The sequence below is a fragment of the Anolis sagrei genome, chromosome 1 (genome assembly GCF_037176765.1).
Source record: "Anolis sagrei isolate rAnoSag1 chromosome 1, rAnoSag1.mat, whole genome shotgun sequence".
NCBI classification, from domain to species: Eukaryota; Metazoa; Chordata; class Lepidosauria; order Squamata; family Dactyloidae; genus Anolis; species Anolis sagrei.
This window is the reverse complement of record NC_090021.1, coordinates 83434521-83450006: the sequence shown is the minus strand read 5'-3', so window position 1 is coordinate 83450006 and position 15486 is coordinate 83434521. Positions and strand designations below refer to the sequence as shown.

Below are 15486 nucleotides of genomic sequence, written 5' to 3'. Positions count from 1 at the left end.
TGCTTCTGATTCATATATCAACATGGTGCCCATAACACCATAGTCAGAATTCTTTTCTGCCTTATTGCACATGTAATCTTCACCATTGTTTTACTTTCCACATTATTTATTTATTTATTTATTTATTTACACTATTTCTACCCCGCCCATATCAGCCCGAAGGCGACTCAGGGCGGCGAATAGTAGGCACAATTGGATGCCGTATATAAAATACATACTTCAATAAAAATCAAAAACATCACATTACAATATATCTAAAAACATCAAAACAGTAAACAATAAAAAATTTAAAACTATGCCATCATGTTTAGTCCTTGTCCATTCTGTCGTCTTAGCCGTTCCTAGGTCATTTTCAGATTCAAGTTTGTCTGATTATGCTGATGCTCCAAAGGCTTGCTCGAAGAACCGTGTTTTCAATTTTTTTCAAAAGTTAAGGAGGGAGGGGGGCAATCTGATATCCCTAGGCAGGGAGTTCCACAGCCGATGGGCCACCACAGAGAAGGCCCTGTCTCTCGTCCTCACCAGGCGTGCTTGTGAAGCAGGCGGGATTGAGAGCAGTGCCTTCTCCGATGATCTCAAGTCCCTGGTGGGTTCATAGGGAGAGATGCGTTTGGATAGATAAGCTGGGCCAGAACCATTTAGGGCTTTATAAGCTAAAGCCAGCACTTTGAATTGTGCCCGGTAGCAAACTGGCAGCCACTGGAGCTGACGCAACAGCGGAGTTGTATGTTCCCTGAGCGCTGCTTCTGTTAGCAACCTGGCTGCCGCACGCTGGACCATTTGAAGCTTCCAAGCAGTTTTCAAAGGCAACCTCATGTAGAGTGCGTTGCAGTAGTCTATACAGGATGTGACCAGTTGGACACTAAATTAAATAAATGTGATTTCTAATGATGTGAAGAAAGAAGCAAAGAGAAATTTAATTTTTACTCTAGTGTACAATTAGTAATTAATATATGTATAACACACAGATGGTAGATCACAACTGAAATAGGCAAGGCTTATATAGGGCCCAAAACAACTGTTACTTTAAATTGTCTGTTGAAAAATGTACAGATATACACACACCCATACATAGAGTCAGTTAATCTTAAGCACTAGCACAGCCGTACATCCTCTTTCTCTCTTATTCCCAAGTAAGGGATTAAATGGTCATATGCAAATTCAGATTATAAATCAAAATACCGTATATCTTTTGTAGTTAGTAACTGGTGTAAATGATTTCCTTTGATTTAATTTTAATTGCTAGTCTTGAAAGCACATTATACTGTTCATTAACAAGTGCTTAGCCATGAAAGTAAAAGCAAAGTCAAACTCAAATGAAGATAAATGCTTCAGTGTCTTGTTTATGTCTCTCTGTCATTCTGTGCCTAAAGTATAGTATTAGTTCTGTGATGCTACTGTAGTTTTCATAAATTGCTTGGGGAGATAAAGGGTGATCTTCAGTTATATCCTAGATCTAGCTTCTAAGCGTCTTCATGACATTAGAGACAAGTACAATTACACTATATTACCATTTTGCAATGTTTGATATGTATCTCATCCATTTGTCATATTTTCCCTCAAGCAAAGCTGGCACGATTTTTTTCTTTAGAATTTTTGGGTTTAAAATTGTGTAGATAACCATTGTGGATAGCCATTTCCCCCCACAAAATAGCCCGCCACATTTAGAAAGCAATAAAAATTTGAATGAAGAGAGTACGGTAAAACACTTCTTCCGTTTACATCTTATCCTATTTGTTGCTGCTGCTGTTGTGTTGTGCCTTCAAGTCATTATAGCTTATGGCAACCCTCTCACATGGTTTTCTTCATAAGATATGTTCAGAAGGAGTTTGCCATGGCCTTCCTCTGAGCTTTGCCCACTCAGTGGGTTCCATGGCTAGGCAGGGATTTGAACCCTGGTTTCCAGTGCTCAAACCATTGCACCATATTGCCTCTAAACTTTACTAAAACTTGTATAGTGTTACATATATGCCCCAGTTTCCAATTCTTGGGTCTATATGACATCACAACATCTCAACTAATGAAAAAAGGTTTTTGAAAAAGTGCAAGTTTTGCACCTACACATGCCTTTGCTGTGACTCTTGGATTAAATGTAATTTAAAAAATGTGGATACTGTACTTTAATCATCTTTCTACAACATACCATAGAAAATTCACCAAAAGTGGCATTTGTTCTGGGTGTGGGAAAGAAGAATGATAGAAGCTCTAGTTCAGTGAGTATCAGCAGGGGTTCAGTTTCATGATAGCCGTGATGAGAATGTGCATGCTTCAGTGTGTCCATGTTTACATTACCCCCATTTCATAATATGAGATGTGACAACCTCTGGTGGGTGGAAATTTTGGTCCCAGAACCTCTGGATCCAAAGCTATAATAAGAAAGATGGTCTTACAGGCTCCTTCCTATATTTCATAAGGATTATCAAAACAAAGTATAACATCTGAAATTGGATATTCTTTTATATGTAAAATCACTTACACATTTTGAACTGTTTTCCTCCTATGACCAAATATAATCTATAGAAAAAGAAGCAAATTGTAGAAGATGGACAACAAGAAGCTGAAAATACTCTAAAGGAAGGAAATGACATCCTTAATGAAGCTAATGACCTTGCAAATGGAATCAATTTAGCTGTGGAGGTAAATATGATATATTTGGAGACAAGGCACAATGATGCAGATTTCTGCAAAATTGAAGTAGGACAATGAAATTTAAATTACTAATTCTGTTGTTTTTTTTATCTTATCGTATACATATTCTGGTGAAATACTAAATCATGAATCCCCTGCCTCATGTAAGGAAGAATTGTTTAAAGCTACAGACAATATGGTCTCTGTTGCCCGGTTTTGGTCAAAAAATATTTAGCCACTTTTGCTCCTTCTATTTTTATCAGTTATAAACTTATGTATGCAATTCTTTTGACACGAAATAAATAAATGAAGCTGATAAAAAATCCTACGTTAAGGAGGAATCAGGGTTTGAAGTCATGATGTTCCCTTTCATGTATTCATTCTGGACCTGAAGAGGCCCTAACAATGAGGGTTTTTTTCCCAAAGAAAAAAAAAACTGGTAACTTTTTCCCCTTTTATCAAGTGGCACTATTTACTTTTTTTCTTTGTATTGTTATCAGGGAGTGAAACTGTAAGTGGTAACACGAAAGGATGCCTTGTATTGAGTTCAACCATTGATTATTAAAAGTGAATTTCTTGTCTCTTTATGAAGTGTTTGCTACTAGAATATGCCTAAAGGTTCAGCCTAGCCCATTTTCAAATGTTTTGAGATCAGTAAAGGTGACCCTTTTTACCCATGTCAAGGAGTAACAAACATTTGTGGTGTTGCTAGAGCTTAATGCCTTGCCTTTGCTCCAGTTCTCGAAACAAAGGCAAGGCATTTCAGGGTAACTATTTTTTCTTGAAATGAAGCCAGTTACCCCTGGAAATTGCATTTCTAGGGACATTTTTCAAGTAGGGGGGAATGTGAAAAATACTTTGAATATGGAAGTGATAATGGTCACTGAGAGTGGCATTAAACTATTCCCACAGCTGGAAATAAAAGTAAGCTGCTCCCATGTGTACATGGAGACAACAATCCATTTCCCCCCTTGGGTCCTCTCCTTGAAAATTATGCCTGCATAAACATGTTGCATTGTTTACACAAAATGCATTTACATTTTTAAGGTCACATTTTCAAGTGCCCTGCATCACATCTCCAAGGCACTTGGATTTTTAGAAATGGAAAAGACGGATAAGGGGAGTGTGGAGCAAAAAATAATCCTGTGAGGTCACCTGTGCTTCTCTGCACATGAAATTGTGGCATTTTTTAAAACTTTCTTACCACAAAGTCAGTTATCACTTTTCCCCACATTCATACTGGGGTAATAGTTTATCCCAATAGAGCATGTTGGAAAAATAATAGTCAGTGTAATAACTTTATTACACAAAGGTGGTAAATTGAAATTACAGCAAAATAATACCATGTTTATTGGTACTTTTTACACAATAGCACATCTCTCCTATTGCTGCTTTGCATTTCAATCATTAGTTGGATTGCATTGACAGAAAATTATATGGCATGAGTGGGCATGTTCCTCCTCCGCTCCTCATTTACCCCTCACTATTTCCAAGCAGAGTAAGGTTGCTTTAAGCATTTTTTCTTTTCTTTTATATTTCTTTCCTGTTCTTTTTATTGTTTGTTATAATTGTGCAGTCTTGGCCACACAAAAAATTAGATGGCATGCATATGTATGTGATGAGTAGGTCCTACACAGGAAGTAAAGAGTTAATGAAGCAGGACAGAAGAGTGAGCATGGAACTGTGCATTGACAAAACAGCACTGTAGCATGATTAAAAGGTGTGATAGTGATTATTTCAATACCAATATTTCTATTTGTTTCAGCAATGCAATTGTTGCAAGATAAAAAGTGGTGTGTTAAAAGTCTCTGCTTTTAGCCTACGTAGCCTATCCTCTGGACAACTTGCTTCCAAGACACAAAATTTTCAGACCACTTTTACTATGCTTAGAAAATATATGTCTATTGTCTTCCCTATATTTATTAACCTGCCCTCTCTTTTTGTTCACCTCATATTGGCCTGGAAATAAGTATGGCAAGTTATTTCCTGAGAACTGTGGAAATAGTTTGGTTAAATGTATCTTTTTGGATAAAGCTTTTGGAAATAAACAGAGACTACATCTTTTGCCTGCAAGTCTCCTTTCCCCCACAGAGGCTCCAAGCCACTACCCTTTAAACATATTTATCTGTTTTCCCTCACTTTTCAGCTACAGAAAAAATGAAATAAAAAGTATATTCCTTTCCTCTTCAGTATCTGGAAAGAGGCTTCAGTGGGCTCTAGCCAATGTAATTGCCCTACAATCAGTGAACCAATTTTAAATGTATACAACTATATTCTCAATTCACTTCTGACATGATAAATGCATATAGCTAACCCATGAGTGGGGTCTAAGGGAGTGTTGGGCAGAGGGAAATGCAAGAAGATAACCTCTTTCTGATTCTTTTCCTGATTTATTTACACATTTATTGTCTGAATGAGATTTTATACATATTAGACTATTTATAGAAAATATAAAGAAAACGCTAAAGTCCTTACACACAAGAATCTGATCTCATTGAAAACATTGGATCATCATCTGAATGTATTGGACGAAAATGTGTAAAACCTTGGAAATATGGTTTTAGGGATATATCAGCTTTCTGTATTGAGGGTAATGAATATGCAGAAATCTCTTTTCTCGGCTGAACCAACCTTATGCCAGCTTAGTTGCCTGTATGTTGGCATGCCCCACTTCTGCTGGATGATCTCAGAGATCAGCCAACTGAGAGATATGGCAGCATAACAACTTAGCTGGCTGATGTCTGCTAGAAAAAGAGCCAGAGAGGAAGCTCAGCAACAAAACAACAAAGTTCTGTCAGATGAAATAACTTTAAACTGAAGAACATAGCCATTATGTCCGCAAAAACATAGGACAAGTCCTGGATAGTCCAAAGTAATTCTGACCATTTGTAGATTAGGGTTGTTTTTTTTTTTATTTGGCACAGCTACAACCACCTTGCGAGGGCAGGTGGGTCACAGACATCTTGGTGAAGTTGGGTTGTGTTCTTAATCAGTTGATCCTGATTTATATTTTCTTCTCATCTTTCATTATGATTCAATTAGTTACATTGAAGGTAGCCTGCAACTTTTCCCTCTCAACTCTGAAATCACGCTAGTATGAACTTGAGCAGGTACCTAAAAAGAAAACCACTTGGAATTATAAACAATATAGGTCTGTATTGTTTTAATGGATGCTTTAGATGAATTGATGGATGGATGGATAATTGGTTTACTAATTAACCAGTTTAATCAAAAAATAAATGAGGGAGCTCTTCAATTCACTTGCTTAAGAACATTTCTGTTATATGGTTCTTAGTATATAGATGATGTCCGGAACAAGATAAGTCCATTGTCCGATCAGCTGAAGGATAAAATTGATGATTTGTCTCAAGACCTCAAAGACCGAAAACTTCCCGAACAAGTACTGCAAGCAGAGTCCCATGCTGCCCAGCTGAACGATTCATCTAATATACTGGATGGGTATAATAATTATGATTCTGTTATTTCATGCCTCAAACCAATTGCATTGTAGAATTCAGTAATAGACAGAATGAGATAACTAATAAGAAATTCTTTTGTTTTATTATTTGTCAGGAAGTTACAGCATGGTTGCTCCCACCCTCTGGAATTTCCTTCCACGGGAGTCTAGATGGACTCCTTTCTCCAGAAGGCAAATAATTTTTTGTGAAACAGGTTTAAAGTGTGTACGCAGGGAAGCTTCTTATTGAGGCATTTGTTTTATTTATTATTGCTCCTTATGTTTGAAAGTTATTTTATACTGTTTTAATTGTGATAGTTTAAATTATTTTTAAAAGTACACTGTTGTGTTTTAATTAATTCTTTTTTCTGCTGTCTTGGGTTACGTTTCCTCAAAAATGTGGCACTTAAATAAAACAAATAAGTAAATAAATGCAGCTGACTCTCCATATCCACAGGTTTTGTATCCATGGATGCAGCCAGCTTATACTCAAACAAAACATTCCCCCAAATAGACTTGATTTTATACATGTTGAGCACTATGCTGATAGCACACCCTGTGGTAGCCTCATGCTTCATCTGGCACTCATTTCAGTTGTTTGTATTATATAATGGACCCCATTTTACTATGCCATAGTGTGTAATGGGATTTGAGCATCCACGGGTTTTGATATCAAGAGGGAGTCCTGGAAACAAATCCCAATGAATACCGAAGGACCACTGTAATTGTCATAGTAGACTTCCACAATTGATATTAACAGGGTCCCAATGTTCCCAAATACAAAACAAACAGAGAACACAAACTGCAGTGCTCAATTTTACCAACAGTGAAGAGTTGAAACTTTAAGAGGAATGTTTCTGGCAGACTGGAAGACTTTAGCAATATAAGAATGCATTATCACAAATCCCAACATCATTTGATTGAAAAGCAGTGTTTCATCTGACACCACAGTTCCCTTGTTATGTTGGACAACCCTCATTCCCTCAGTCTGCCTTTTCTGTTTGGAATCAAGCTGTGGGTTCAAACCAACAACACACATTTAACATGTGGATATACTTCTTGAGTTTTTGCATTTTATCTCCAAACAGAATTCTCGATGAAGCAAAAAACCTCTCCTTCAATGCCACAGTGGCTTTTAAAGCCTACAGCAATATCAAGGACTATGTTGATGAAGCTGATGGGATTTCCAAAGATGCTAAAGCTCGTGCCAATGAAGCCATACAACTGGTAAGAGAAAAGATGACTTGCTTAATGGGGGAAAGAAATCAAGCCAGCATTTTTTTAACATCTTCCTTCTAGTGCGCAGAAAATGGCATATTCCCCTATGATCTGTGAATGCATGTTTAGCAGCTCCATCTGTCTAAAGTGGAGTGGTGTCCATAGCGAGTCTGTCCTGCATAGTCAGGATAGATTGCATGGCTAAATATTGCATTGTGAATGGTACTTCCCACTCTTTGTGAACATTCATTATCAGCCCACTATGTAACTCTACAATGTTTCCCACCCCCATAGATTTAGATAGTTTGAATACTATATTAGATCAATAAGAATTTGAGGGAATAGATAGAAATTTTAGACATTTTGAAAAAGTCTTTTGCTTCATAATGGTAGTGGCTTATGATGAAAAGTCATTAAAAATCGCTGAGCCAGAGAGATTAGTGTTATTGAATATCTGTGAGACAAAGAGTGAACCAGTAGAGGCTGTTATAAAGAAAACCAGCTGTACCAGCAGAGCCTTGCCTGCAAAAGGGGCTACATAAAGTTATTACAAGCAATTTCATAATATCAAAAAGTTAAAGATGGCATCACAGATAAATACACTAATGAAAATTCTTAGGACCTTGTTGATAATTGTTTTACAAGGCAAAGCGAAAAAACAGGTAGTATGAAAGAATTTTAGTCGTTAAGCTGCCAGCTTGCTGGGATAATGTAATGTTTAGAGAATTCAAACTGCTGAGAGATTTATATTTACATTTTTAAAACTTTTTAATGTTTAGTTCTAGATGGGGTCTTTATATGCTGCCTATTCCCCAAAACACGTCATAAATAAAGATGTTTATTTTCCAAACATGGAAGCTCCCCCCCCCCCCTTATTTAATACTTCTTTACCTATTCATATTGAAATGAGAAGCAGTTAAAAGTAATACACACATACACACCCACACTCCAGACAGTCTTAGGAAGAATGTTACTAGAAAGATAAACTGTGCTAACATATGACAAACAAATTCTTTATATACTTTATGTTATAGATCTCACCTTCCTTTAAAAGCAAACTAAATTTATCACAGATAAGATATTTTCACTACTCAACTGGATTGACTTAGTCCATTATGTCCCTGGGTGATGATAGTGATTAAAGATCCACTTTTGGCCTAAGAATCCAATTTTGTTAAATAAATAAACAGAGAAATGTCTAATTGTTTTTCTGACTGTATCCCACTTTTTATTGCTGATTGTTGTAGAATACACCTATACTGACCAGCTATTATATATTTTAAGTTATTAGTAAAAAAAAACCCCATTAAATAAATTCCAATTCTCTACTAATATTTCATGCCTAGTCTTGACTAAGTCTTGCATTAACTCATAACCATATGGGTAATTTCCATTTCTTTCACTTTAAAATTCTTGTTTTGTTTCTGTTTTTATTTTAGTTTGTTTGTTTTGTTTTGGTAGGAGCTCAGATGATTAAGGATCCTTTTAGGTGAGCTCGCATGTTTAGCAATCCCAGACACAGCTGCTTCACAAAGTTATGAAGTTTTGTACATTTTCTGTTTTGCTTTGCTTATATGGAAATTGCCCTGAGTCCCCTAGGGGAGATAGAGCAGTATACAAATAAAGTTTTATTATATTATTATAAAGAAAAACTGTGCTGTGTGTAGATAATCATATATGGTAAGAGGACATGCATCTATACCATATAAACAACATTTATTTGGTTGTACACAAACACACCCATCATTTACATGATATTATTTATTTTCTTTACAGCAATGTTAAAAATATTTAAAGTTGCTCATACTCTGTGATTGCAACTAAGTTATCTGAAATTTCCACCTTGTGCTGGCTATCAGACACAAAATGTTTTTGTTGCATGGCAGACATAATGATCCATGTGCTGACTGCAGATTGATACACTTCTACCTCTGAAGTGTCAAATGTCACATATTTCATTGTACATCAACATTGCATAAATAGTAGTATCTACTGATCTATTAGATAATCCGTTTAAGTAGTTCTTTACAGTATATGCAATGCAATCAAAATACGTTACTAAAGTGCTCAAATCAAGTCAAATTTAATTACTCAGTCTCATCTGTAACTAGCCTTTCATTTTTATATTGAAGATTTGGTCTCATAATAATTTCACTCTGTCCAATGAACTTTTTTCATTGGCCTGTCAAGCCAATTTATTATTAGTATACCTTCAGGATGAATTTTATAGTTAGTGCAATGCTTATTCTAGTGTGCCTTTATCTTAATTTATTTAGTAAAATATTTCTACTCTGCTATATATCTTGCTTGCAAGGCAGCATAAAGAAAAATCAACTCAACTAATTTAAAACAATAAATATAATTTAAATGTAATTTAAACAGACCCAATGCATATTAAACAATTAAATTTGTTTAAACAAGACAGTTTAAAAGCAATTTAAAGAGTTTAAGACAATTTAGAATAATTTCTTTATGCAAATTTGTATGAAATTGGTGATGTCTCAAAGATCTAGTTTACAGAAAGATCTACATACAAACTTGTTTGTGAGCATGATACATATATATTAGGCTTGTGCATTTTGGCTGAACTTGGTCCATTTCTGCTGGCTGGATTCCGGTAGACCCCCATATCCATTTTCGTATGCCTCCCAAAAATAAGCAGGTAGCCTGATAACCATTTTTGATCGGCAGCCAAAAAATATGGCTACATCCAGCCCATTGGCGGCAATGGGAAACTTACGAGACTGGGTTTCAGCAACAGAGTTAAGGAAGCACCCTTCCTGGGACCTTTTCTTTCTTTGTTTCAAGGAAGTCTGGGTTTGAGCAACAGGATGCTGAATAGGGGAGGAGGAGCCATGATCAGCTGCCACGTGGTCCTGTAGCTGATGAAAAAATGTGACAGCTGGGTCCATACCATTACAGTCATCCAGTCAAGCTGAACAAGCCAAATTGGCCAAAGAGAACAGACCACTCTGGATCTGTGCACAAGCGAGATATATATATGTTCGTTTGTGGGATTAACAGAACTCAAAAACCACTGGATGAATTGACACCAAATTTGGACACAAGACACCTAACAACCCAGTGTATGTCCTTCACTCAAAAAAAATGTCATTTGGGAGTCGCAGTTGGTGGGATTTATATTTCACCTACAATCAAAGAGCATTCTGATCTCCACCAACGATGGAATTGAACCAAACTTCGCACACAGTTAACCCATGACCAACAGAAAATACTGGAAGGGTTTGGTGGGCAGTGTCCTTTGGTTCTGGAGTTGTAGTTCACCTACATCCAGAGATCACTGTGGACTCAAACAATGATGGATGTGGACCAAACTCTACACGAATACTAAATATGTCCAAATGTGAACACTGGTGGAGTTTGGGGAAAATAGAATCTTGACATTTGGGAGTTGTAGTTGCTGGGATTTATAGTTCACCTACAAACACAGAGCATTCTGAACCGCACCAATGATAAAATTGGGCCAAACTTCCCACACAGAACCCCCATGTGGGCCACAGCAATGCGTGGCAGGGGGCGGATAGTATATATATATATAGAGAGAGAGAGAGAGGGGGGGGGGTTGTTCAGAGGCCATATTAAATACTATCTACTTTCTATATGCAGTTTCTATTATGATAGTTATAGGTTCACTGTGTTATTTTATTTTTAAATTCTGCATTCCTTACATTTGTATTTCCATTTCCATTTCATGGTCTTTGGCTACTTTGCTTTGATGTAAAAGTCTTTTAAGAGCTATGTATTGTGGATGTCATCATGAATTCATGATGCGCTACTTTAATTTAAAACATGTTGGTGATCATTTCATATTTTCATGACTCATCAACTAAATTGCCCAGTTTTCCTTTTTTAGGATTTTCAACTTCTGCTGAACTGGCTGTTTAGTATACATTTTAGTGACACTAGTTGGTTGCTGTTGTTTTCTTTTTTTCTTCTGTAGGCATCTGGTCCAGAAGGATCATTAAAAGATGGTGCCAAGAATGCTCTACAAAAAAGCTTTCGAGTTCTTAATGATGCCAACAGGCAGGCAAATGATGTTAAAGGTATATATTTTCTTTTTCTTGCGATAATTGGGTTTCATTGAAAAGCTAATGAGATGTGTTATGGTCTTAGTGCACAGACATCTCTATAGGTAAGTATTTTGATTTACAATTCTATTTCCATATTTAGCACCTGATTTCAATATGAACTGTCCTATATATATAGGAATGAAATTATATACACAGAGAGACATACTCCGTGCACACACATGTGTGTATGTGTGTGTACACACACACACACACACACACACATCAGTGAGGACTCTTTTTCAGCTTGCAATTTCTCCACTGCTTCTTCCCGTCTGTAGAAAAGATAATAATGACCAAGAGGTGTGTATGTGCTAGTTTGTTGAATGAAAGCCACAGAGCTGTGTGGCAGAAAATACAATCTATATGTTTAATGGTTAGAAAGTCTTAATGGCCTAAAGTCTATTTCACATATTTGAAGTACTCAGACTGCTTTAATTGTCAGTACATTTTAGAATTAAACAGTAGAGGATATCAACTATAAAATATAAATCAATTTAGCACTTTATGGTTTGTATACATCCCATTAAAGCTTACACTATAACAAATAAATTAGTATTTAAATTAGTATTTAAAGAGAAGTGTAGGGTAACAGCACTAGACTACAACTCAGGACACCAGGCTTTGAATCCCCACTCAGCTATTGAAATCCACCAAGTGATCTTGGGTGAGAAGTACCAGTAAATCCCAACATCAACAGCTTTTGTGGCTAATAACGATAGGCCTTTATATCATAATAACTCTCACAAAAAATTTCTGAGGTAGTTTAGAATTAGAAACTATTACTTTTCTCAAGTTATTTCCACAGGTTGTAACAGCTCTCAACTGAATGTAATCAGAATGACATTTTTCATATTCCCGTTGTCAACTGTATCAACACAATAAGTAACTATGCATTTATGCATTTTACACCTTAGTTGTCATCTAAGATTCAGTCCTTCACCAAATGAAAGTTCTGCTTTCCCAAACTAGCTAATGCCACCATGAGACTTCTTATAAATTTTCAAATTAGCTACTCATATATGGTCGTGAAACCCTTTTACTGGTTAATTGGAGGGCCATGAAGCTGATTTTTCTTTTTCATTAGAAGGCTCTAACAGTGATGAAATTGCTATGCCAAAACGTAAAGCTTTAATGTTTTCCTCGGTTCTCTGTCTTGTATATATGGTAATATACTATTAAACATTTCACTTGCACTGCAGGACTGAGTTTTGGCCTCATAAAGTGGAATTAAATTGTTTTCAGTTGCCTTGTGACATTTTCTCCAAAACTATTATTATCATAAACCTATATCTGCATCTTGGCATTTCTGGGTTAGCAAGAGAACAGCTGAAAGAAATGGGTAACGTTTCCTTACATCTTCCAAAATCCCTATAGGAAAAATTAATATCTGAAAGACTAATAATGACTATATAAAGAACTAGTAGGCAGAAGTGGTCATTATTTTAGAATTTCTCCCTCAACACTACAGGTAGTACATTAGTTGGAGTAATGAAAACCTGTATACTACTCAAGAAATATATCCTCCCAGAAGTCAGGCCTGGGATTTGACAGAGATAGGAGTGTTTTCTTGCAATATTATGACATCTGTCTGATTTATAGCCAATTACATAAGATATAAAATGGCTGTTAATCAGGAAAACACCATATATTACCACCAAAAATGGGTGAAAGAGTTCTTACAGAGCAAAATGTTTTAACGGCAGCTATTAAAATGGAGATTTACTCATTTCTGTCTCGCAATCACCATCCTGGAAGCTTAAAAGGGGGAAGATTGGTAGTGCAAGTATATTCTACAGGCAGCATTTGGCACAGATGTGAATGCCAGTATCTCAACTGATTGACAGAATGCTGTTGTTCTCTAGCTTTTCTTCATATTTATTTTGAGCATTTATATCCCATCCTTCTCACCTCCGAAGGCGGAGTCAGGACAGCTTACAACAGGCAGCCATTAGATGCCAACACAATACATTAAAAATCATAGTTACAATTAAAACAGTTAAAACATTCAGTTAAAAACAGTTCACCAGTTCAAAATCATAATCTAGATCCATCCAAATGTGGTCCACTAAAAACATTATCTTCCCAGTTGATCCATCTATTGTTCAAACACTTGATCCCACGGCCAGGATTTGAGGTCTGCCCCTTCCCTCCTGACTTTCAGAAAGCTGGTAAAAAGCTGGCTTTGGAATATAGCATTTGCAAAATGATGATCGAGTCAATAATGGCTGACCACACCGGCAGATGGTGATGATTTTGTGATTTTATTCTGACGACCTGGCTTTTGTAATTGGATGATATTATATGATCTGTATTTTAATGTATTTTGTATTAATGTATTATGATGCTATTATGTTTACTATATTTGTGTTGAATTTTCTGCTGTTAGCCAGCCTGAGTCCCTCTTCGGAGGTCGAGAAGACTGGGTTATAAAAGCTCTAAATAAATAAATAAATAGTTTGCCTGTCAAGCAATGCAAACTAAATGGAAATAAAGATGTAATGTAAAACCTCTTTATTTATGAAGCAATTTTAGTTATAGTACTTTGGTTTGAACCAAAATAATCACAAAATTGAAGAACAGAAAGCCTATGGTGTTTATTATTAACAATTGATTAATTAATATAAAGTTTGTTTTTAAGAAATTTAATAAAATATTGTGTAGTTTGATACAATAACTTAGGAATTTTCTTCAGACAGAATAACAACAACAACAATATTTATTTATAGACCACCCTATCTCCCCAAGGGGACTCAGGGCAGTCAAGAAAGAATAACTTTCTTGGGAAAGATGGCTTGTTGTTGAATTTATTCTCTTATATAAGTTTATTGCAAGTGTGGATAGTATATGCTTTAATTCTTTTTTTCTTTTTACTGATGTCATCTTTTTTTTCTTTCCATCATCAATTTATTTTATAACCACTGTGTCTCTATATGTTCTTGGATAAAATGTCCTGATGTTTTAGGCTAACTTGCTTTAGAATAGCAAAAATAAATAACACCATAAAAAAGCACTTTTTGCCATTAAACATTGTTGCCAAAGTAGAGGTGTACTCAAGCTATGTCACTATAAGGACTATTTTCTCTCATTTCAAAGGCTCTCAAATGTCTGAAGGTGATTGTTCTGAGATACTCCTGCAATATAATGTGAACTTCCCTTTATACTTTCAGGGCATTTCCTCATATTTAGTTTTTCATGCCTCCAACTGTCCTGATTTGGCAGGGACAGTCCTGATCACATCTCTTTCTAGCTGCTTTTGCAATGTCCCAGTTTCTCTCTCAGCTTTCCAGTCTGAGTCCCCTTTCATCCCAAGCAAAGTTTAACTGCTACAAACTGTTCAGTGTACAAAAGTAGTTTGTACACAATTAACTCATCTCGGAGAGAGGGGGGAAAGGGGAGAGTAGAATCCCACTCTTTCCAGTAAGTTCAGGCAAAAATGAACTGTTGCAGGGGGGCCTTCCACATTAATAATGTTTGCCATCTTGACCTCACTCTGATGTTTCATGGTCATATTTCTCCTGGTTTTCATCAGTCAAATGTCCAATCTTTTCCAAAGTCCAGGACTTGGACCTGGACCTCTGTATATCAGAAGAGTCATATCTAAGAAATGGAGGGAGGGAGCATAGCAAATCGCAAATTTCCCATTATTCTTGCCTTGCCATACATTGTTAAAGTTAGCTAATTCAAGCTTAAATAGGAGCTGCCTGCATTCACAATATTATGGGCCACTGTATATTATGGTAGCCTGTGATGTTGTTATCAGTAATAACTTGCATACAAATTTTGTATCTGCCATTTCAATATAATAAATGGAAAGCACAGCAGGGAGTACTTTGAGCTTGGAAAGATGGAACTCATCCTATTCCTATTGTATCAGCAGAATTTCTCATTTGATTAGAAATCTTCTGTGGATGGAAAAGTCTCAATCTTTCCTGCTAAGGAGCTGAGGAAAGAACATTTTGGGTATATCTCAAGTAAAGGGAAAGAGCACACTGAAATTGTGTGCTGCAGCTACAGCACAACGCTTAAAGTAAAATACTCTCTGAGTGTTATTTTCACCACAGGTGACCAGAATATAGCCTTTCAGACCATTTA

The 15486-nt window shown here is 36.2% G+C and overlaps 1 protein-coding gene across 6 annotated transcripts in view; it reads left to right on the top strand.

The window, feature by feature from the left end:
• LAMA2 (laminin subunit alpha 2) overlaps positions 1-15486 on the top strand; it is a 557898-nt gene that overhangs the window by 447408 nt on the left and 95004 nt on the right. For all 6 annotated transcript variants that reach the window (XM_060753336.2, XM_060753340.2, XM_060753339.2 and 3 more), the window contains 4 exons: positions 2521-2637; positions 5924-6087; positions 7174-7312; positions 11265-11367. In XM_060753336.2, coding sequence (XP_060609319.2) covers positions 2521-2637; positions 5924-6087; positions 7174-7312; positions 11265-11367 — 523 coding nt within the window. The remainder of the gene's footprint in view (positions 1-2520; positions 2638-5923; positions 6088-7173; positions 7313-11264; positions 11368-15486) is intronic.